We start from the raw sequence: 23,008 nt of genomic DNA, 5'->3' as shown, positions 1-23,008 counted from the left end.
TGCCGGGTGGTCAACCAAAGTCGGGTGCATCCCCTCGCCCCATCATTGCGAGACTTTTCAACTATTGGGACCGAGACGCCATTTTGCAGGCGCCAAGGAGCGGTGGCCCGCTGCGATTTCAGAACGCTGACATCAACTTTTTCCCTGACTTTACGCAGGCTGTCCAGAAACGCCGGCAAAGTTTTATGGGTGTGAAGCGGCGGCTTAGGGAGATGGGGATGCGGTACTCTATGCTTTATCCTGCAAAGCTTCGAATCGAACATGGCAATCGGACAATGTTTTTTGATCTCCCAGATGAGGCAGGGGACTGTCTGGACACTTTGCCTCAACGTCGGACCGACCCGGAGGACCAGTCGGAGGGTGCATCAGGAGGTCCAGGTTCCCAGGAATGAACTCTCTGTCTGTGACTTTCTATCTGGGGGGGTTGCTGCGGTTGGCATCGAACTCGGACATTGATTCTTTTTCTTACTACTTCTAAACTTCTTAAGAAGGAGGGTAACGGGGGGGATAGGATGTCTCCTTTCTCCTCTGGGGGCTTCTTGTAGGTTAGTTTTAGGGGCGACAGGCACACTGCTAGTTGGGGTGGCTTTTAGTCTGATGCAGGGGTGCAGGGTGGGGGGTGGTTGGGGCGTGTGTTTTCTTTCTGTTCTTTTCTTCTTACTTTCTTCATGGCTGGGAATCCATTGTGCTGCGACTATCGGTGGGCTGGCTGCATTCCGGGGGGGGATGCTGGGGTGGGACGTCTTTGATGATGGGGGGTAAGTCTCTGAATGTATTGAGTTGGAACGTCAATGGGTTGGGGGACCGTATTAAACGTGGAGTTGTGATGCAAATGCTTAAACGTTGTGTTCCAGATGTTGTTCTTTTGCAGGAAACTCATCTTGTTGGCAACACTTGTAAGGCTTTGAACAGGAGAGGGTTTAAAATGGTGGCCCACTCCAGGTTCTCTACGGGGTCCCGCGGGGTGGGCATCATGGTGCGCATGTCCCTTCCCCTGGAGGTGGAGTCTACGTTGGTGGATGATAGGGGCCGCTATGTGGCCATGGTGTGCAGGTGGGAGGGGCGCACTCTGGTATTGGTTTCGGTTTATATCCCCCCGGGGCTGCAAGCGGCCACATTCCAAGACCTTAGTGGCGCCATCTTGGGCCTCCCGGAGGGGCTGCTGATTCTGGGTGGGGACTTCAATTCTGTGGGTTCGGGTGACTTGGATCGTTTCCCGTCCAGGGATCTTCGTAGTGCGCAGTCGTGGCTCCCAGATTTCATGGCCACCATGGGCATGGTTGATTGTTGGCGACTCTTGCATCCCGCCCAGCGACAATACACCTTCCTTTCAGGGGCTCATGGTAGTCTCCCCCGTATCGATTATATACTGACCCCCGCGTCCCAGGCGCAATCGGTTTCTAGTGCTCGTCTTATGGCCAGGGTCATTTCAGACCACTCTCCGGTTTGGGTGTCGTTCGACTTTGGCATAATAGCGGCGGCTAGGGTGGCGCCTATCAACCCCTGGTACTTTCGCAACCCCAAGACTCGTGACCTCCTTGCTAAGTCTATTGAACTGTATTTTGCTGAAAATACGGGCTCAGTAACTTCGGCCGTCTCTCTTTGGGAGGCCTTCAAGACTGTCCTTAGGGGAGAGGCCTTCTCCTTGATAGCCGAAGCGTGTAGAAGACGGGATGAGGACTTGGTGCGGCTGGAGTCGGACATTGCTGACCTGAATTCGCAGTTAGCATTGGGACCGACGCCGGAATTGCTCCATGCTCTCGCCCTGAAGCAGTCGGAGTATGGTGCCACTGCTACTGACGCGGCCAAGGCGATGGGCAGGGAACAGCAGGGTAGGATCTACGACGCCGGTGATAAGGCGGGTAAGCTACTTGCCTGGTTGGACAAGAAGGAACTGGCATCCCGGGAGGTACCAGAACTCCTGGGCGATGACGGCCTGGTCGTCACTGACCCTACTGCTATTGCCGCGGCATTTGCTGACTATTTCGAGACGGTCTATACGTCTGTCTCCGCTCTCTCCGAATCGGACTCGGCTTCCTTTTTGGAAGAGATTGAACTCCCTTCTTTGTCGGATGTTGAGCGCGAAGACATGGACCGCGGCATGACGGTAGACGAAGTGGCATTGGCGATAAGGTCGCTGCGCTCTGGGAAAGCTCCGGGCCCCAATGGTATCCCAGTGGAGCTGTACAAACTCAGGGCGGACACCATCGCTGCGCCCCTGAGGAATATGTTCCTGGCGGCTCAAGAGGCCGGCGAGCTCCCGCTTGATCAGCGTTTGGCCACTATTGTGGTCATTCACAAAGAGGGGAAACCTCGAGACTTATGTCGGTCGTACCGTCCTATCTCTCTGTTAAATGCCGAACTTAAAATCCTGGCGAAGCTACTAGCCAATCGGCTTGTGGGTGTGATTGCGGACCTGGTTCACCCGGACCAGTCTGGTTTCATCCCACATCGGAAAACGGCCCTTAATCTTCGCAGGCTTCATGCGGTTATGGCGCGAGCTCACATGCTCACGGAACCGACTGTGCTTGCCTCGCTTGACGCGACAATGGCGTTTGACTCGCTTGAGTGGAACTACCTCTGGGCGGTGCTTGCTAAATTCGGGTTTGGGCCTCACTATATTAGTTGGGTTCGGCTCCTTTACTCTTCCCCGATGGCCAACGTGACGGTGAACGGTCGTTTGTCGGCCTCCTTTGCCTTGCGCAGAGGTACTAGACAGGGTTGTCCGCTGTCACCGCTCCTTTTTGCACTAGCGCTTGAGCCGTTGGCCGCATGGATCCGTATGCATCCTGATATTGTTGGTATTAAATGGTCGCCGGGCTTTGAGGATCGCGTCTCGCTTTATGCGGACGACATACTTCTCTATCTCACCTCTCCCTGCCGGTCTCTTATTATGGCATTTGACGTACTGGGTACCTTTGGTAGATACTCGGGCCTGGTCATCAACTGGTCCAAGTCCTACCTCTATGTGCTGTGTGGGGACACTCCGCGTCTCCCCAGAGGCTGCGCTATACAGGTCGCGCAACAGGGATTCAAGTACTTGGGCATCTATATTTCCATGGATGCCCGTACACGCTATGCTAACAACTTACTCCCCCCTCTGGCGCGCTTGCGGCGAGATGTGGAGGGTTGGAAGAGATTGCCACTGTCCCTGTTGGGCCGCGCGGCATTGTTTAAAATGATGTCCCTACCAAGGTTTCTCTATGCGCTCCAGAACACACAAGACCCAGTGCCGTCCAAGTACTTTGGAGAGGTTGAGAGCCTGCAGCGCACCTTATTTTGGGATGGCAGACCGCGGATCTCTATTGCTAAATTGACTATCCCGTGGTACGACGGGGGCATTGCCTTGCCGGACATACGCCGCTATTATTGGGCGTCTCAGCTGACGGCTATTAACCACGGTTTTTATGGGCCGGCAGTCAACCCGGGATACGCCATGGATCGCTGGCTCATGAATGACGGGATGTACTATAGGGCGCTGTACTCTAGATCTCTGGACCGGAAACTGACTGGACCCACTAAGACGGCGGTGCACTTGTGGAGGGTGGTGACCAAAACTTTGGACTGGCAGGGTAGGCTCACCATGGCTACTCCCCTGTACGATTCTGACCTGCTGGGGAAACTATGGCACTCCAAGGGGTTTGACCGGTGGGACCTCATTGGCATTTCAAAGGTTGCAGACATGTTGTCTAGGGGGGAAATCAAATTGTTCACTGCTCTACAGGCCGAGTTCCAACTGGAAGCCACGGAATACTTTCGATACGCACAGCTACGACACGCACTCACATCTTCTATGCCTGTGGGAGAGAAGGTTCCTGAATCGTCCCCGTTAGAGGACAGGGTGTTGGACGGCCATATGCCTGACAGTGCCATTTCCCTGACCTATAAAAAACGTATTAATGTGCGAATGGACCTACTGGTGAAACTGCGAGACCTCTGGGTGAATGACGGGATTGAGATGGATGATGAGGAATGGCAGTCAGCGGTCTCCTCTCCTAAAGAGGTGGCCATCTCAGCCAGGCTGCGATTGGTCCAGCTGAAGGTGCTCCACAGGATCTATGTCACAGGCCCCAGATGAATTCACATGGGACTCTCCCAGGACGGCCTTTGCAGGAGAGGATGTGGCGCAACGGCCACCTTTATGCACATAATCTGGGAGTGCCGAGTCATTGCTTCCTACTGGGAGCGTGTGCATGCGATCATGAGAGTTGTGACTGGTGTGACCCTGCATGCTGAGGCTCGGCGCTGTCTGCTGCACGTGTGGGGTCCGACTGACTACAATACGGCTCAGACCCGATGGGTCACCCTGGGCAATATGATAGCTAAGAGGGACATCGCCCAGAGATGGGGTGCTCCAACCCCCCCCACTGTTAGTTTGTGGAAAACTCGTAACACTCGACATCGAGAGCCTTTACACCAGTATCCCCCAGGATGATCAGAGTCCTGGGGGAAGCTTTGGACACGGTGGCCTGGAATTACCAGACACCCAAAGAGTTCATTATCGAATGTGCCACACTAGCGTTAAAAGAAAATTTCTTCTCATACAAGGGCCAACTATTCCTGCAATGCACAGGTACCTCTAAGGGTAGTACATTTTCCCCCTGTGTGGCCGGCCTGTATGTCGCCGACTTCGAGGCCAAGCATATCCTACCACCTAACGGCCTCTTTACTCCAGCCATTCAAGTCTGGAAACGTTACATTGATGACGTCTTAATGATCTGGACCGGCAGCGATGATGAACTGGGAGTTTTAATCACATGTATCAACACTTTAGATCCAAATCTTCAGTTCACCCATACAACCAGTAGAACTGAGGCAATCTTTCTGGATGTGACGATCACTGTGTCAAGGACCAGCCTGTCAACTAAGACACATTACAAGCCCACAGCAAAAAACAATTTACTGGCGTTTACGAGTTTCCACCCTCGCCCATTAAAAGAAAACCTACCGTATGGTCAATACCTATGAATTAGACGGAACTGCTCCAACGTGCAAGATTTCAAGGCGCAATCAGTCGACCTAACAGAGAAACTGAAGTCAAGAGGCTTCCCAGTGGCAACTCTGAATAAGGGCTACAAAAGAGCACGCAACCAACCGCGGGAAGCTCTCCTTGAGGATAAGACTGAGATTCCACTTACCTGTGTAACTACATACAGCCCCCTCTCAAACATTATGAAAAAATCCATCAACAAAAATTGGAAAATACTAACTAGTACCAACAGAACCTGGGAAAAACCTCTGTTTTTCTTTAAGAAGGGACGCAGCTTGAAAGATGCTTTGGTCCACACGCGACCCAAGGAAATTGCCCCAGTAACATTAAGATCTGTAACTGATATATGGGGCCTACCAAGAGTGACGGGCCATTTCCCTTGCTCAAACTGTAGCGTTTGCCATCTCACAACGCATACTAAGTCCCTTACACTTGAACCAGGGAAAATTTGGACACAGAGAGATCATACCAATTGTAACTCTCCAAATGCCATATACCTACTCACCTGCCCATGCGATCTTCGCTATGTGGGTATGACAAGAAGGAAAGTTAAACAGAGGATCTGTGAACATCGATCTAACATCAGGTGTAGAAAAGCAATGACAAAAATGAGCAGACATTTCCTTGAGAACAATCACACCACCAACGACATGCGGTGGACTGTGATTGAGCAGTTAAATACTGGCAGTAATATAACCAACCGTCTTTTTGAAAAAGAGCAGAGGTGGTTCTATAGACTCGGGACCCATCTACTCGGACTGAATGATGAAATGCCATGGAATTCTGTACTTAAGTAATTTCATAAAAGTAGCCACTAGTATATCTAAAAACCAGCCCAACTTGAAACGGTACACTGTGATCACTGCCCCTCCATAGTCCTGTCACCTGAATAATCTACTAGGTATCTCATCAACCCAGGTCCCATTGCAGTCTAACACTATGCATAATCTGCAAGGTGTTCTGATACATGACGTTATCACGAAGCCATGCAATCTGCTTGGTGCCCATTAGGCTCGCAATAACATCTGACCTGGACCCCTTTGTTACTATGGGCATTCCTGAAAAATCCCTTGCGTATGTCCAAAAATCTTTTATATATGAACCAACTTATGTATTCATCCGAATGCATGTAATTCCTGCTGGGTCCCTATATCACGAACTAACTAACTGGCGACCCTCCCCCCCCCCCCCACACACACATTAAACCTGATGTCATCACTCGAGTGCACACATCTATTTTAGATTCGGCACCACTATTTAACACTGGGCATCAGGTAGTGTTTTGTCTAAATACGGGCGCTCAGATCTAATAAAGCTACCAGTCTTGAAACGCTCGAGACACGGTCTCCTTGGTTACCTCCCCAGCCTCTCTCTATGACGCGGGCCCATGTGACCCACCTAGTCATGCCACGTTATAGGCCCTGATAGGCTAACATGATTAGGCGCCGCCCCCTATCCACGTGGGCACCGCCCCCAGATGCAACCAGCACCTCGCTGACAAACATTGATAACCTGCTCCGCCGGCCCCGTTCTTGATCGTTGGGGTCCGGTTATAGGGTATCGCAGGTATACTGAGGGTGCCTAGCTTCGAGGGCGTAAGTAAACTATTGGACGTTGGCGCTTCACATCTCGGCGGCATATCACGAAGCTAAGTATCGTTCCTTCGCTTTTCTGATTTGGTGTATGTTTCTCTTCTTTACAAAGGGTGTGCCAATTACGCTACCACCCCCCTCCCGTGACCCATGGTGTACACCTATTACACCATCAAAGTGAGACATTTTTAATTCTACTTTTTAGCGATCGCAAATCTAGACATATTGATCGCTATTAGGAGCATGCGCTTCCTTTTTTAAACAAAAACCCACAACCACCATATTATTTCTTCACTTATAGCACCCTGCACTGCCCAGTGATTAGTGCTTATTAACCCAGGGACAGAGGTGGTGATAAACATATTGTTATAGAGCCACATCTGCCTTTCCACTACGATTGGAGCACAATAGATCTACAAGTGTGATTAAGACCAACCACTGTTTGTCTTGTCCTGTATGTATGTCTATGTCATTTTTTCTTTACAGGTGCAGAAACCTTAATGCGGGTAGCCTCCTAAACCAGGAGTTACTAGGAAGATAATTTCTCTTCCTTTTTTTGCACTTTTTTCACTTTCTTTTTCACTTGCACGTCCCTAGGTAAGGGTGAGCCTTAATGTGTCTATACTGCCAGGGTTTAGTACACTCAGAGTCCTGATGAATGCCTGGTAACTTTACACCATTTCAAAGGCAGAAACATTTTGACTAACGATAAGGAAATAACCATGCAATTAATTGTGGACTACTTTCCTACACATCATTTTTTTAAAATATGTCCTAAGTGATCACATATTAAATCATTTTTGGATACACTAAAGACATTTTCAATCTCCTCACTACCTATTTAGTTTATTTTCTCATAAAATCCTGCTCCGCAGAAGATCTGGCGTCGAAGCACACTAAAGAGGCACTCTGCCTCTTTAGTGGGGCCCAATGATGAAGCATGTCATCACTAGGTGGTGAGTGAGGGCTTTCCAAACCGACCTAAGTGAGGCCGTTTTTTTCAATTCTTTTTGCTCCTTCGTGTGGTCTTGTTACACCTCAATACACTCTTTTTGTTTAAAAGATATAACCGGGGAATAAGAGTGTTGCTTACTTCTCCCTACCTCTCTCTTTGTTGTCATAAGACAACAGGTCCACCATTTTATCGTTGACTGTAGGTCAAGTCTGTGATGGTTTTACTCATGGCTGAGCCTCTGCTTAGCAACGGCACCCAGGGACCGACTTGACACCGAGCCACCTAGGGTAGGGGTGTGGCAGGAACAAGTAAGGCAAAACAATTTAGGGGGTCAGAGAAGGCGGCTAGCAGCCACAGAAAAAGCCTCCTGGTACCAGCGTGCTCCCAACGATGTGCGGTATGCGTGGACTAGTCAGAAGAGGAATGACACAATAGCTTTACCAGATCGAATAAATAAAACCTACTATTCTACACATTCTGGAATCAGGGCTATACATAGATTACAATGAAGTTAAAATTTTCCTTTGGACTAAAATACTTCGTATAACTCCATACAACACATATAATGTCACTCAATGCCACCTGTCATACTTGGGACACCTCCATTAGGAATACAGCAATTCTTATAAAAATGTGTTTTATTTTATTAAAAAATCTAAATTGAGAATCACAATATCAAATCACCACATGAAGTACATAATAAGGTACCACATTGCCCTGCGACAATTAAAAAACAATCAAAATAGATTATTCCTACACATAATATCTCACGATTAGGACAGCAATCAAACACCACATGGAAGGAGCATGAACAAGGCAGTCAAACTATACCTTTACAGGGTTAATTTGAAAAGATTGTAAACCAGGCAAGGAACAATAAACTCTGGCCTCTTTGCTTCTCGTACCAATTCAAATTTAACAACTGTATGCGTCAACGCTTTTCGGTGGAACTAAATCAATAATGCCACCTTCATCAGGATTGACAAGGATATTCCTTCATTTTCACAATTTCAATCAATGTATTTAACATAAAACATATAAAAATATAGAATTAAAAAACAATTTTGTTTGCACAATGTACATATGACAAAAATTTGTTATACACAAGAATATTATATCTACCATAACATTTGGTTGTTTTTTTTTTAAACGGGAAGAAAAAGGACAATTGCTGTTCACATGCCTATATTTCCTATACAGGTGTTCCACTCCACCCACGCATATCACACACCTCTACATATCCCTCCACAAGATGTGGAAAGTCCACAATGTTACGCAAAATATATGTTTATATTCAGACTAATTCAGTAAATCCACCCATTTATATGCAGAGGCTAATACATATTTGGATAGGTCCTTAAGTGGTTCGGTTTTAATATCCAAACTAAATTTGTTTTTTAACTGTTGCAGGGCACTGTGGTACCTTGATATGTTTTTTTTATGTACTTCATGTGATGATTTGATATTGTGATTCTCAATTTTGATTTCATTGTTGACTTTGGTGCTCCGTCTCTTTGGACTTTGAGCCCCTCTCCTTGTTTTCAAGCCATACATAGATTACAACTAATCCCCTTACCAAAGTGATTTGTTGACATGGGCCAAAGTAGCAATTTTGACATTTTCCAAGAGCTGAGCTTGTTGATTTTAATGGAGCATATGGTTCTTGTTTTTTCTCCGCTGTAAAGAATCATGAATTCACCTTTTTCCAAAGGGGATACTACTTTGACAACTTCAACGACTTTTAAAAGTATTCTCCTTAACATCAAAAAAGTAGAATTTACATGTTAAGATCATCCTTTTTCATGCCTAGATTTAAATGAGAATGTCTGCCTTCCTAACATCATGGACCACCTGTGAAGGTTTCTCCGGTTATTCCTGGTACTATCTGTGGATCATAAATATCACCTAAACCCAAACAAACATATAGATGAATTTATTAAAGAACCACAATTTTCCAACCAGATGTATTAAACAAGAACTAGTATTTTTCCAGAAAAAGGGTTCTAGGGATTTCTAGGTTTGTACACATTTTGTAACAAATATGTGCATGCTCGGCAAGTTGGCAAACTTTAATCCTATGAAGTTGACATTTCTGAAGTAAAAATGCAGTAAAACAGCATTGCAATTTCACTCATATTAAAAGGGAACTCACAGAAAGCCGTGAGCCAGCTCGTGCTCTTGCCACGGTCTCCTTTTCCTTTTCAGAAACTTTTCTCTGAATGGTTTGGAAATTGTTCAAGGCTGAAGAAAAATCATTCATTAAACGTTCCTTTTGAAGCTTCTGCTGGCGCTGCAACAAAATAAACAAGACTATTGAATACTATGTCCATTAAGACATGCTAGACTGTTTAATTATCAAGATAAATTAGTTCTTATTAAAAAAGAATGGTATTTTTAACAGAAACACTCCTACTTTTATTAAAGTACTTCACATAGACAGTGCAGAGTATCATAATACAAAAATAATGGCCTTTTAAAAAAAACTAATGTACAACTTTTCAACATATTCTGCTATAACCCCTTACTGAAAAATGATTTACCTTTATTTCTTTATGCCAACCAATCCTAAGGTAAATGGTGTAATTTACTATCAGTATATACTTCTTAGTGCATGAGCATTCAACATCTACCTTACCATCTACCTACTTTTTAGTTTAGTTCTCAATATTACTTCCTTGGTACTATATATGTGAAACATAATGCCTTCCTTTTAAGGTGATATTTAAATAAGTTACCTTTATTATAATATAACAGCAAGCATGCCACAGATTGTCAAAAGGAAAATCAGTTACATCAAATACTATATAAGAGGGATCTCCACTGTTATTCCACAGGGTCGCCTTAATGCAAAGTGAGTGGATATCATGAAAATGAGGGCATTGTGGACACCTATGGTATGGCATGCACTATATAAATTATGAACCAGTGACTCAAAAGGATCAGGCACCATCTTATCATTTTAGAATGTAACCTTAAAACAGACTAGCTAACCCATGTGAGCAGTGCACAAATATACAATGTATACCGGTATCTCAAGACAGTGTTTGGGTACAGAGATTATTAAGGGACCATAGAAAAAGTTACTTACCTTCGGTAATGCCTTCTCTGGTAGAGGCAACATCTAGCCTCAGATTCCTTACCTTAGAATTTCCCCGGGCTTCAGATTGGATCTGGACGATTTTTGTGAGCAGTACCCCTGATTGTTAAGTGGCGCTGATCGCCTCTGTGTGATTTGTCGACCCGAAGTGACATCTGCATCACCTACATAGTGGCCACCCAGTCACACAGACGTCAGTTTCTTTTCATGACTTTCCATGGCAGAAGCGACGAGCCATGAAAAACACTGACCACTGGTGTGGTAAACTAAGGCCCAGTCCCTAGAAATACGTTTGAAGAGCGGAAGGATATTTGGGTCAGTAAAGAATCTGCAGTTAGACAAGTAAGGCTTTATTGAAGGTATTTAATGTGTTCATCTGCTAGAGACTTCGAGACATTGTCTAGCTGCAGATTCCTTACCTTACAGTAGATACCCAAGTGATACCATAGCCGGCAGTGGATCTGCAGACCAATTTCAAACAAGTAAGCCCTCCAGGACCATCCTGACTGTCCAGGCAGTGATGTTTGGTGAAGCTGTGCAGGGAAGCCCATGTTGCTGCCTGGCAGATGGATGTCAAGGACAGCACTTCATGGGCCTATGCAGTGGTTGCAGTTTTAGGCCTGGTGGAATGAGCTCGCAAGCCTTCGGAGGTTTCTTCTTGGCCAAAGCGTAGCAGATTTTAATGCAGAGCACAACACATCTGGAAATGGTCTGCTTATGCACAGCCTGATTTTTCTTCATACCAACAGTCCCCACGAAGAGTTGGTCGTCCACCCAGAACTCTTGTATGCGGTCAAGGTAGAATGACAACGCTCCTTTTGGATTCAGAAGGTGAAGCGCTCCTCTTCCTTTGAGGGATGAGGTGGACCGTAAAAAGTCGGCAGAGTGATGGACTGGACTACATGAAATGGAGTGACCACTTTTGGGGGAAAGGAGGCTGTTGTGAGAAGCCCCAGTTTTTCAGGCTAGACTGAGAAGTAAAGCGGCTTGGATGACAAGTCCTGCAGCTCACTCACTCTTCAGGCAGATGTAATAGTCACAAGGAAAGTGGTTTTAATTGTGAGCAGCCTTAGGGGACAATTATGGAGAGCCTAAAAAGGAGCACACATCAAGAATGTTAATACCAGATTAAGTTCCCACTGAGGCATGATAATTGGTGAAGGAGGTAAAAGATTAACAAGACCTTTCAGATACCTATGTACAATAGAGGATTTGAAAAGGAAGTGTGGGTCAGGCAGCCGCAAAAAGGCAGAACGATAGCCCTAAAGAGTGCCAAGAGCAGAGCCCTGACAGGCAAGGGAAAGAATGAAAAGTATAACTTTAGAAAGGCGGGGAAATCAATGATTTTTACTGCACACCATGCCACAATTTTTTTCCAATGACAGGCGTATACCATCTTGGTGGAGAAAAGCCTGGCTGCTTAGATGATGTTGGAGACTTTGGGTGGAGGTCAAAAGATGTCAACTGGTGCCGTTCACTCTCCATGCAAGAAGGTGGAGAGTGGAAAGGTTTGGGTGGAGGGTGCTGAGTTAGTTGCCACAGGGATGACTTGGGCCTGCATGCTTGATTTTCTTGAGATTTCTGGGTTGGAGTGGTATAGGCTGAAAGGTGTATAGGAGGCCTGCGATCCACTTGAGATGAAAAGCATCTCTGAGCAAGAGCCGCCTAGGAAACTCCAGCACTCAAAATTGCTGACATTGCAAGTTCTCGGCAGAAGCAAACCAATCTAACCAAGGTACTTTTGAAAGTGACATTTGAATCACCTCTGGTTGGAGACGCTATTTGTGATCCGCTAGGTATTGACGGCTGAGTTAGTCTGCTCTGGTGTTCAGAGAGCCCGCCAGGTGTTGAACCATCACAGATATGCCCAGCTGTTCGAGCCATGTCCAGAGGCGCAGGGCACGCCTCACAAAGGGTCCTGCATTGTTTGTTGCAGTATCAGGAGGTGGTATTGTCCGTGAACACCTGCACTAGCCTTCACTTGACGGAGGGTAGAAAAACTTGCAATGTCAGTCAGATCCCACAGAGCTCCAGCAAGATCATGTGGAGTCCGGATTCTGCCAGAGACCAGAGTCCTCTGATCCCTCTGATGCGATTCACAACATGATGTTGTTGAAAACACAGAGGCTAGAACGATTCCCATCAGACCACCCTTATGGTGGAAGTTGCGTCATGTGGGAATTACTGAACATTCCATCATGCAACCGACCATGTAGTGCCGGTGCGGGAGTGGATGTCAGTGGTCTAGCTCTAGTGTTCATCCTAGACTAGTATGAACAAGGTGCAGTGCTCAAATGATAATGAAAATTAAAATAGACTACATAGATTCTAGTGACATTGAAAAAGAAATCTAGGTGTCTAGGATTAAAAACACGCTGAGTAGTAAGACTACCCTGTAGCGCTATGCAGAACGGTCGACATGGAAATTAATCAATAAATGTACTTGATTTATTGATTATCCCATCTCGGGAGTAATGCATCTGTCACTACTATAAGATATGGTAAGAGAAAGAAGAGGGGTCTGCTTCGGACCGAAACACTATTTGTAAGCCAACACTGCAGATCTTTCGCAGTTCCCTCTGAGATCTTGACCAATGCAGAGATGTTCCCCTGAAGCTCTGTCCATTTCAACATCAGGTCCCCACGGGGGAGCCCACATAAGCCATCGGGCATGAGTTACACATAGGATGCAGGAGGCCATGAGTCCAAACAGCCTCAGGATTTGCCTCACCGAAATCTAGGATCGAAGCTAAAACATCAGTATCATAGGCTGAATATCCTGAACTTGCCGCTCGGGGGGGATAAGCCCAAAACTGCACTGTGTCCAGAACACCTCTGATGAAAGGGAATGTCTGAAAGGGAATCCGGTGTGACTTCAGCATGTTGATAGTGATTCCCAGGGAGTGCAGGAGGCTCACCGTAGTCTGCAGGTGTGAGCTAACAGCCTGGAGTGAGCCCGCCTTTAACAGCCAGTCGTCGAGATAGGGAAAGACTGGTACCCCTGAGCTGGGAAGCCCATGTTGCTGCCTGGCAGATGGATGTCAAGGACAGGAACTTCATGGGCCTATGCAGTGGTTGCAGTTTTAGGCCTGGTGGAATGAGCTCGCAAGCCTTCTGAGGTTTCTTCTTGACATAAGCGTAGCAGATTTTAATGCAGAGCACAACACATCTGGAAATGGTCTGCTTCTGCACAGCCTGACCTTTCTTCATACCAACATACCCCATAAAGAGTTGGTCGTCCACCCAGAACTCAAGGTAGAATGACAGCGCTCCTTTTGGATCCAGAAGGTGAAGCGCTCCTCTTCCTTTGAGGGATGAGGCGGACCGTAAAAAGTAGGCAGAGTGATGGACTGGACGATTGTATGACTAAACAACTACTGTCTGAACCACGACTTCCTAAACCACGAATGTTTTACAACGATCATTTCTAAACCACTACATTTTGTATAACGACTTCCTAAACAACGAAACTAAATCCCTTTTATTTGCCATTTTAAACTTCATGCGATTTTTTTTAAACCCTCATGTTCATTTTATGTCGATCTGCGTGCACAATCGAGCACAGTAATTTGAAAGGCTATTCGTATCTTTTAACTTCCCTAACAAGTAACGAGCACAAAGACATTAATCTTAGCATCTCAGAACAAGGTCAAACAATGAAAGTAGACTCGATGACAAACCAAAGGCTGAAATAAATATATTAAGCATGCTTAAAAGTAATTATAAATAATTTTATTTTGTGAATATTTAATAAATCATTTTAAGTAACATTTCTTTTTTTAAATTAAAACCCAACAAAAGAAAGTCTTTTAAACACCGGTCGAAATTGAAAATTCATTAATAAACAAATAAGAGTCACAGATTTTAAAGTTCATCATCTATTTTAAAACAGCTGACAGCAGTAATCACTAAAATGACGGCATAACGATCTTTTAAAAGGAATGAAAAGGACTTTTAAAAACGAAGACATTAATCACATGAATACCCATATATAAACACTGTTTTAAAAATGGATTGCAGTAGATATCGTCATTCATAAAATAATTATAATTTAATGAAGCATATAAAAAACGGAGAACCACCATCAACCAGCGAGTTCAGACGCATCTAAGAAAGAAAGGCTTCACCACAGTGAAAAGTAAACCAACAGTGCCATCTACTGGAATAAAAAGGTAACTATTTTCTATACTATACGTTTTTCAGGTGACGTTGTTCAGTAAGTCGTGGTTCCGACCTCCGTTGTTCAGCCGTTCGTTGTTGAGCAGGATTCGTTATTCGCACCACGTTGCTCAGGTGAGTCGTGGTTGAAACGTCGTGGTTTAGGATGTTTCCCGGACTGGACTACATGAAATGGAGTGACCACTTTCGGGGGAAAGGAGGCTCTTGTGAGAAGCACCAGTTTATCAGGCTAGACTGAGAAGTAAAGCAGCACAGGTGCACTGCAACCCCTGCCGTCACCTTGGTGAACACCTGGGGGCACTAGTAAGGCTAAGAGTGAGCACAGTGAACTGAAAATGCTCTTGTCCTACTGTAAACCGCAGGTAACGCCGGTCGGCAGGCAGGACAGGAATGTGGAAATAAGGGTCCTGCAACTCCAACACTATCATCCAGTCTTCTGGGTCAGTGCAGACAAGACTTGATCCAACATGAGCATTTTGAACTTCTCCATCTTGAGGAAGTAGTTGAGGGCCCGCAGGTCTAGTATAGAACAAAGACCTACGTACTTTTTGTGGATCAGAAAGTAGCAGGTATAGAAACTACAACCCATTTCTGGCATCAACGCCCTTTCTATGGCTCCCTTGACCAGGAGAGTTGTGACTTCCTTGGAAATTATGGAGCTGGATGCTTGTGAGGGAATGTGCGTTAATTATACATTTGAGGGAGCTAGGTCATCTTCATGTATTGACCATTTTTTAATTTCAAGGAACTATAGGCCCACAAGTGTAGTGTACAGCCCAGTCTACTTCGTGATCACCATCCTCTGCTGCTAATATTAAATTCCAGTATATTTCACATAGCAAAAGCATGTGCCCATGCTGTTGAAAAAAAAAACTAAGGGTGAAAATGGGATCTCTATAAAATGGACAGGTGTTGATCCTATGTTTTTTTCAGAAAGGATAGTCCAAAAAACTAATCATCACATATTAACATGTCTAGATAACTCTTCTAGTAGTAGTGACATTGTTAAGGCCTTCTTAAACATCTCAGCTGAAGTCTCTAAAGATCTGAAATGCAAGACTAGGATAAACAGGGAATATTGCCCAAGATGGTTTAATCAGCAGTGCTCTAGACTTAATAGGGATTTAAAGGAAGCATTTAAAGCAATCCCCAGGAATAGGTAAGATATCAGTACCCTACGGAAACGATATAAACAAGCAATACACCAAAGGAAAATGAAAATTAGAGATAATGCATGGGATAGTTTGATTAAAGCAGCTGAGACTAATAATTATATCCTATTTTTGAAAACCATGGATCAGCCATTATTTAAAGATATTCAATCCGCTAAAGTTGATACATTAGTGACGCCCAACGATTCGCTAACTCATTTTGAAGCCATTTTTAATTCCACACAGCAGACTATCAACATTGCTGAGAATAGCAACATTATTTGATTAAACAATATTAAATTAGAAATAATTTCCCATGATGAGATTAAAACCGCCCTTAAGAACAGTGCCAGCGGGAAGGATGCAGGCCTGGATGGGGTCCCAATTCATGTTTTTAAGCATAACATGAGTTTTGGGTACCTATCCTATATACTTTTTTTTAACACAACTATCAATGGGGTGATACCTGCAACCTGGGCTGAGAAAGTGATTGCCCCCTTTTTAAAAAAAGTTGACATAGGCAGCGCCAGCTGCTACCGTCCAATATCCTTTCTCGACTCAACATCTAAAGTAATGGGCAGAATGATGCTTGCCAGATTGGAACGCTGGGTAAAGGAAAAAAATATCTTGTCCGTAGCCCAGTGCGGTTTTAGAAGGGGCAGTGTGTTAACCTTGAGCTGCTTATAGGGAAATACACCCTCGCCAGGGAAGGCTCACTCCACCTTTGTTTTGTTAATTTACCTAGTGCATTTGATTTAGTAAAATATTCTAAGTTCTGGCAGAAGCTCGAAGGGATCGGTGCCCCACAGGACATTATTAGCTTTTTATCGCAAATATATGCTCACTTAACCTCAAAGATACGTTTCAGGGAGAATGGTGAATGCACAAAGCCCTTTAGAATTACTCGTGGGATTAGACAAGGTTGCACCCTTGCCCCCTTTTTATTCTCACTTTATATAAACGGTGTTGACTTGTTATTAGTCTGAGAGCTGATGCTCCTAAAGTTGGCAAGCGCGTTACCCCAGTTTTATTATATGACGAAGATGCTGTCCAAATTTCTAGGACAGCAAATGGCCTGCAAATCCTAATGGCTAGTTTCACAACCTTCATGACTGAAAAACACCTGAAAATTAATGTGAGTAAAACCCTAGTCATAATGTGCGGGAAAAAGAAAACTAGGAATAGAACACACTATATTGATGGAGTACATATAGACAGGACTTTTACATTTTCTTATTTGGGGATATTTTTTAATAAAAAAGATATATGAAGTTCACAGATTAATTTATGTAAATTAAAATACGTGAGATCCGTTGAGGCTATTTTTAAATTTTCACACAAAATTGGTAATAAACCAGTACGGGAAATGTTAAAATGATATGGGTCTAAGTGTATTACTGGGGTTTGATATGGAGAAGCCTTGTGGGGTATGGCAGATACCTCCCTACTATAAACTCTGGAAGATCATTTTTTAAGAAGGTTGTTATAGGTACCAAATTCTACAGCCACTTTCATAGTCCATAGGGAGACAGATACAGCGTACGTAAATGATCTGATTAGTATAGCCGCCTTAACTCTGTGGCATCGAATTTGGTCCAGGGAGGAGAGACATTTCACAAGGGATATAATTCTGGACTGCTTCACCCAGGATCATTGTAAGAAAATATCATGGCTAAACCATATTTGTGTTCTTTTAATTGAATGTAATTTGGCCGTGAATCTTAAGACCCCTGAGAATATTTTAAATTTTAGTAAAGGAGAACTAAAAAAAGAGGCTCCTTAACGTCAGGGCTTCATCAAGGGATGCTGTTTTGAGTACTAAATCGTGTATAAGCTCCTACCTTGAAGGGCCCTTATTATTGGGTATTCAGCTGTATCTTATTTTTATAACTAATATACACCATAGATTTTATTTTCCTAGATTAAGGCTGAATACGCTCCACTTCCAGGTTGCTTTCCAAAAGATGGGTAAGCGGAGCTCTAATTTACAAAAGTGCCCGTGTGATGGCAGATCTTTTCAGACTACTCTCAATTTCCTATTCTTTTGTAATTTTTACAAAGACATTATAAAATCTATTTTACGACCCCTTTTTATTGTTAATAGTCTGTATTCTTTTAAAGCTGCCTTTTATCAGATTTGTAATTTGGAAAAAGTATCATCTTGTAATGCGGTTATTATTTTATATTGATGGCCATTAAACGAAGAAATGATCTAGCTTATCTGGAAAACTTGAATTATGAAACCGAAGAGATTACATTCTGGTAAACTGTATTTTTTAATATATAAAAATTAGGGTATAAATGCCTTTTATGAGTAATTTTTGGAAAAATTGTACATAAATGTATTTGTGAATGATGTATTGTTTTTATATTATAGTATGCTTTTATGTTCATTTTTTATGCACTGAATAAATGCTTGATTTGATGTGACTTCCTTGCGGAGAAGGGACAGATGACTCTCCATGAGCCGGATGTGAGATGGAGGGAGGGTGTTCTCGAAGGAGACGGAGTAGCCCCTTCGCATGATTTGCAAAACCCTCTGAGGTTATAGACTGCCAGTGGGGCAGGTAATTCTGCTGCCAACTGGATGCCCATGCTGGGTTGTGTGGGGGCGGGGGAGGGGAGGAGAGGGGAGCGGACTGACCAGGCTGCCGGATGGTTGACCCAAGAGGTCTGTGTGAACCACGCCCTCGGCCATGCAGAGAGTGGGAAGTATGCACGGCTCAGTGGCTGGGAGCAAATAGGCACGGCTGGAAGCTTCTTTCGTAGCCAGGAAAGCAGACAATGGGGGAATGAGGGTGCCTTGAATCCATAGAAAAGGTCCAATGAACTGGCCGTAGTAAGGCTATCCTTGATAAAGACCTTCTTGAAAAGTTGGACTATGCCGCCCACACGGATAAATGAGTCAGCGACTCCTGCCAGTAAATTACTGATAAGGCACATTCTTCAGCCTTTTTTGTTTTTTTAACACCGAAGAATCCACACATGTAGCCTGATCCATGGAAAACTGAATACCTTATGCTGTAAATAAATTTCTGTCGAGCCGTGATCTGGTTCATACATTTCAGTCTAACCCTGGCCAATTACTAAGATAACTGGCGATGCCAGCATCATTAGCTCTAGCTTCTTTGCACCTGTTAAGAATTGTAATATAAATAAATATGTGTGTTATTTAAAAGATAAATTATATAAACTAAAATCAGTGTTGCAGATTTAAAAAGGTATTATACATACAGAACTCTATGCAAACTAATTTGAAAGTTGGGATACATACAAAATGTACTCTGATTGGGGGTGTTCCTGTGAATTTCAAAACCCCATCACTAACTCAGGCTCCTACCCAACCCAATATTATGTCAATCCCATCAACTGCTTTTGAAACACAGATTGGGTCTAAACCAGGTTTGTCTAGATTGCTAACATACCCCACTGCTCCCTAGTCTGACTCAAAAAGCCTTTAACACCCTCTGCCCAGTCCACTAACAATTAGTTCCGAAATTGTTCATCCCATCGAAATGTATACTATGTGCCCATTAGAGATGTCACCCACTTCAAAAGCCTGCTGAATTCCACCCCCCTCCACATCCTGACCTTTTCCACTGCTTCACCCAGGCACAGAAGTAGAAAACTAGACCCAAACCCAATGCGTCCACACAACCGATTAGACAGAACACCCATCTATGTGACATAGCTATCCAAGCCCTCTTCTTATCATATAACTCTCCCCACCCTGACAACATTGTTAACCAGGGAAAAATCAATCCCAACCCGGTGAACCCTCAGAGCTCCTAAGCTCAACTCGAGAGCGGTCAACAAGCACAACCTCAGCCGAGTTACCTTCACACAGACTGACCTAACACACCTCAAGCCCCACTTGAAATGCACGTCAATCAACTGCAGATCAGCTTCTAGACATGCTGGCGATACTCCTGACAGGATCCTCACACATGAGCTTGACCTAACCAAAAACTGGCTAAATGACTCCTCTGCTCCTATCCTGGACATATTAGTCTCTTCCAACTATGGCACTGCCAGATTGGACAGACCCTTTAGACTAGGTGGTGGCATCGCTTGCATCCACAGCCTTAACCGGTCAGTAAAACATACACTAACCCCTGCTCTATCCACTTGTGAATACCTATGACTCGATATATCTTGCAACAAAAAAAACACTTTGCAAACTACTCACAATCTACCATCCTCTAGGAGACAATCGGGTTTTCATAAAACAGATCATGGAAACCATTGTAACTAACAATGGGCATCAGGGTACTCAAATCTACCTCAGAGACATCGACCTCCACTCGAATGACCTAAACGATCCTGCGGTTAAGCGTTTCAAAACCTTCATTGCAGACCTTAATCAGACTCAATACTGTGAGAGGCCAACACACAACAAAGGATCAACCCTAGATCTTATCATTGTAAAGCCCAATTCAGTTAAACTGGAATATATCCCCCCTGTGATCAGACAGCCCCCCCCACCGCATCACATGCCTCATCACGCAAGCTGTGATTATTAGTACAGCTCAATCTACTAAACCTAGACTCTGGAAAAGGAAGATTAACAACATCAACTGCAATGAACCAATCTATCTCCCACAACATCCTGCCTCCTCCTGGCGACATGGCAGATAACATGATTTCACAAATCACTACACTGGCTCAAAGGAGGATAGCCTTGACTCCATCGCTCCACGTCAGCTTAAAAGAGTATTCACAAAAGACTCCAAACCTTGGTATAATGGTTGCCTTAACATTGAGGTTCAGCTAAACGTAAGCTGCGACTTTCTAACACCGGAGATCATTGAAATATAGATACTACAAAAGCATCATGAATACGAAAGCCAATTTCTTCAGAAACCAGTTGGATTAAGCCAGTAACCACCCCAAAACCCTTTAGGAGCTTATAAAAAGTCAATTGAATGGCACACCCTCACCATCCCTTGCTGGATCTAGTCAACTACCAAATGTGAGGAATTTGCCTCCTTCTTTCTTCGGAAGTTGAAATGCATGAAAAAAGACCAGCAGACCCCTCTGGAACAAGCACCTCTCCCACCTCAACCCATTCTCACAGTCTCCCAGTCTACCGATCACCAGTGTCCCTCTGGGCACTTCCCAAAAACAATGCCTCTTGGAACTCTTTCAGAACCTTTGAGGATAGTGACATCCACAAGATTCCAACATCACTACAACCCTCAAACCATTTCAACGACCCTCTACCTCCCAGGAATGAAATCATGCCCTCGATACTCTCACTATGGACCAAGATTGCCAATGCCTACCTCCTTCAAGGCACTATTCCAGACTGCCTTTAATCCGGTCAGGTTTCCCCTATCTGAAAGAAACTTAAAGCAGATCAAACTGATTTAAACAACTTCCAACCTATCTCTAATATTCCCAGCTTGACAAAGCTCCTTGAAAAATGTGTTCACATCCATCTCTGCAACCACATTGAACAATTCCACTATTAGACCTATTCCAATCTGGCTTTCGACCATAACACAGCACTTTATCGGCTAAGACAAACATATTGGACGATGCACTAAAAATGCTAGTTCAGAACCAATCATGTCTCCTAATCCTCCTGGACCCATTATCAGCATTCGACATGGTCAAGCAAGACAACCTACTAGACCTCTTGGACACAAGATGGGAGTATCGGGAACAGTCCTTAACTGGTTCACCTCCTACCTCCATAACAGGACTCAATGAGTTACAGTTAATCACTCACTATCGTAGACCACTCCGGTCACATTAGGTGTCCCTCAGGGCTCCTTACTCTCGTCCACTCTTTTTAACCTATTCATGGAGCTGCTAACGGAAATGCTGAGTTCATCTAACAATCATCATATGTATGCTGATGATACCCAACTAAACTTAAAAGTCTCCAACCCAGAAGACATCAGCGCCCTCAACACAACTCTACTGATAACTTAGAATTGGTTAGCATCCAATCACCTCATACTAAACACTCAAAAAACGGAATTGTTCCTAAATGCCCCACCCAACCAGCCACCTGTCATAGAAGATTGGTTGGAACACGTTAAAGCCCTCAACTACATTCCTCAGGTCATTGACTAAGCGAGATCATCAGGACTAATTCTTGACAAGAAACTCAACATGCAGAAGCACATCAATGCCGACATCAAAGGAGTGAATCCCCAAATGAGCACTCTAAGAAAAGTAAAAACCTTCCCCTCCACCCCCAAATCCCCCTCCCTAGGATTCCAAGCATGCAGTGCAAGCCTTAGTGATTCCTAGGCTGGACTATGGAAGTGCTACCCTCTCTGGACAGCCCAGATATAACTGGCACCACTAAGGTCCTTGCTCCATGCTGCTGCAAGATACATCACTGTCTCAAAAAGAAACAACCACATGACCCCTGAACTGAAATCCCTCAACTGTCGACCACATGAAGCAAGAATTCAGCTACAAATTGCCTGCATGACACAAAGCCCTCCACTTCAAAACACCCAGGTACCTTGCTCAAAAGGTCATACTTTCTGGCAGCTTCAGATCCTCCAGAAGCTCCAACACCCTTCTTTGAAACTACAGAGATTTCGCAAAAAGAAAACTTACAACCGATCCTTCTCTGGGATGGCCCTGAGAATTTGAAACACTTTGCCCCCTGAAGTCAGAATGAAACCCTCAGCTATTTCCTTCAAGAAAGAAGTCAAAGCACTCCTTATGAACAAATTTCTTCACTAGATTCCAGGATACTCTTGTTCCCTCAACCACTCTCTAGACTACTGTCACTGATGACCTTTTGGTACTTATCTTACTCAGTCCAGACTCTACTCTCCCGTTTATTGAAATTGCCTATTTCTATAGTTTTTACTTCGCATTATTTTTGGCTTTTTGTGATAGTTCCCCTCTACCTTGTAAACCTTATATAGCATGCTTTACCTTCCCTGGTTGACACCTATACATTGACACTGACTTTACTGCTATCTCCGTGTTGCTCTTGGTAAATCTGTAAAGCACTCCGATACCTACAAGTGTCAGGTTTGTGCTATAAAAGACTATCTAAGTAAAAATGTC

General features: G+C 44.3%; 1 protein-coding gene across 1 annotated transcript in view; it reads right to left on the bottom strand.

Annotated features, from left to right (window-relative positions):
* The window catches only part of STX12 (syntaxin 12), a 222,213-nt gene that overhangs the window by 69,151 nt on the left and 130,054 nt on the right, over positions 1–23,008 (bottom strand). Inside the window, exon 4 of the mRNA XM_086957486.1 lies at positions 9,690–9,827. Coding sequence (XP_086813612.1) covers positions 9,690–9,827 — 138 coding nt within the window. The remainder of the gene's footprint in view (positions 1–9,689; positions 9,828–23,008) is intronic.

The sequence above is a fragment of the Lissotriton vulgaris genome, chromosome 2_1, assembly GCF_964263255.1.
Source record: "Lissotriton vulgaris chromosome 2_1, aLisVul1.2, whole genome shotgun sequence".
Taxonomy (NCBI): domain Eukaryota; kingdom Metazoa; phylum Chordata; class Amphibia; order Caudata; family Salamandridae; genus Lissotriton; species Lissotriton vulgaris.
The sequence above is the reverse complement of the archived record's forward strand: the minus strand, read 5'-3'. Positions and strand labels throughout refer to the sequence as shown.